Here is a 1361-nt window from a genome sequence, read left to right as displayed (position 1 = left end):
AAGTTTGGCAACCAATGCCGTACACGCTACATCGTCTTTGATTCGATCCCTGCTGTCCTCGAGGCAGGCAGGTAGCTGTATTCGATTAGGTGGATAGTTAAACGTACTGTCGTCATTCAATGTAGATTGTATTCTTCTGCTAGAATTCCTTTTATCTACTGTACATTCGTTTTCTTTTAGAAAACGGTTTGAAGACAAAATGAGAGAATGCACGAAGGAGCGAGAGCGATGTATGGTTCCAACGATAATCCAATTCAAATACAGAAGTTAATAAAACCTTAACTGAACCGAACAAAAACAACGAAGCAACAGACTTGACTCGAATGCAGAAAAGCCTAAAAGGCCGATTACAACGAAGAAGCTCGTTCGACGATGATGGAATACACAAGATTGTAACAGCTTGAGCTCAACGCGTTTTATTCGTTCCGGTGGCAGCCTGGCAGGACCAAGAAGCTAATCGATGGCTCAGACCTTGAAACTGAAGTTGAGGAGGATCTTGTTGAGCCCGAATTTCCAGCCGCCGCTGCCCTTCCTGCCGGGGCTCAAATTCGCCAGCGCCGATTCCGAGCCGGTGTCATCGGCGACGGCGTTGGACACGGTCTTCTGCCAGAGCATGAAGCTCCTGCATCCGTTGAAGCTAATCGTCTCGTCCGACTTCAGAGCTGCAAGGAACGGAGACAAGTTCAGCCACGGAATTGCAGTAAAGGATGTATTAGGATTTAGGATGATTTGAGGAAAAACAGGTTGGGGTTGGGCCGTACCGTCGGATCTGCCATTGGCGGTGTAGAGCAGGAAGTTGGCAGCGTCAGCGCCGAGCAGCGGCATGCGGCCCTCGCGAGCGTAGCAGCGGAGCGCGGCGCGGATGAGTCCGGTGACTGACTCGCCCTCATCGACCAGGAACCGGAGCGGGCCCGCGCTCCCGAGGACGGTGACCGTGACCAGCACGCGCGCCCGGCCGCCGATCCCCGGCGCCGCCTTGCCGCGGGGCTCGACCTTCCTCAGCTTCATCGGCAGCGTCGAGGGCATCGCAACAGCCATGACGATCAACCAATCAATGAATCAAATCAAACCAGACGAAATCTCCTTTTCTTTCTCTCACTTGTCTCGGCAAAGAAAAAAACTCAGGGTGGGAAGGAAAATCAGAAGGATTGATTGCCGGCGGCGTAGGATGCTCAGGGGTCGAGGCCGATGCAGCGGTGGTACCAGCCCTGCATGCAGGCGCCGAAGCAGCGGAAGGAGGAGGCGGAGGAGTCCCTCCCCGGCAGCGGCGGCGAGGAGAGGGAGGCGGAGATCGTGCGGGCTCCCACCATTCACGAGCGGCTGAGTCTTCCTCGCGCGGCGAGGCGAACGGCGGGGGATCT

At 55.2% G+C, this 1361-nt stretch overlaps 1 protein-coding gene across 1 annotated transcript; it reads right to left on the bottom strand.

Annotated features, from left to right (window-relative positions):
• Positions 1 to 259: 259 nt before the first annotated feature.
• On the bottom strand, positions 260 to 1361 carry LOC124654817 (uncharacterized protein At4g22758-like). The gene is made up of 2 exons (XM_047193798.1): positions 762 to 1361; positions 260 to 662 (listed from the first exon to the last, which is right to left on the bottom strand). The coding sequence occupies exons 1-2, from the start codon at positions 1036 to 1038 to the stop codon at positions 466 to 468; spliced, it is 474 nt and encodes a 157-aa protein (XP_047049754.1). The 5' UTR covers positions 1039 to 1361; the 3' UTR covers positions 260 to 465.

Source organism: Lolium rigidum, chromosome 5 (assembly GCF_022539505.1).
Source record: "Lolium rigidum isolate FL_2022 chromosome 5, APGP_CSIRO_Lrig_0.1, whole genome shotgun sequence".
Classification (NCBI taxonomy): Eukaryota; Viridiplantae; Streptophyta; class Magnoliopsida; order Poales; family Poaceae; genus Lolium; species Lolium rigidum.
Note: the sequence above shows the minus strand (reverse complement) of the source record. Positions and strands in the feature narration are given on the sequence as shown.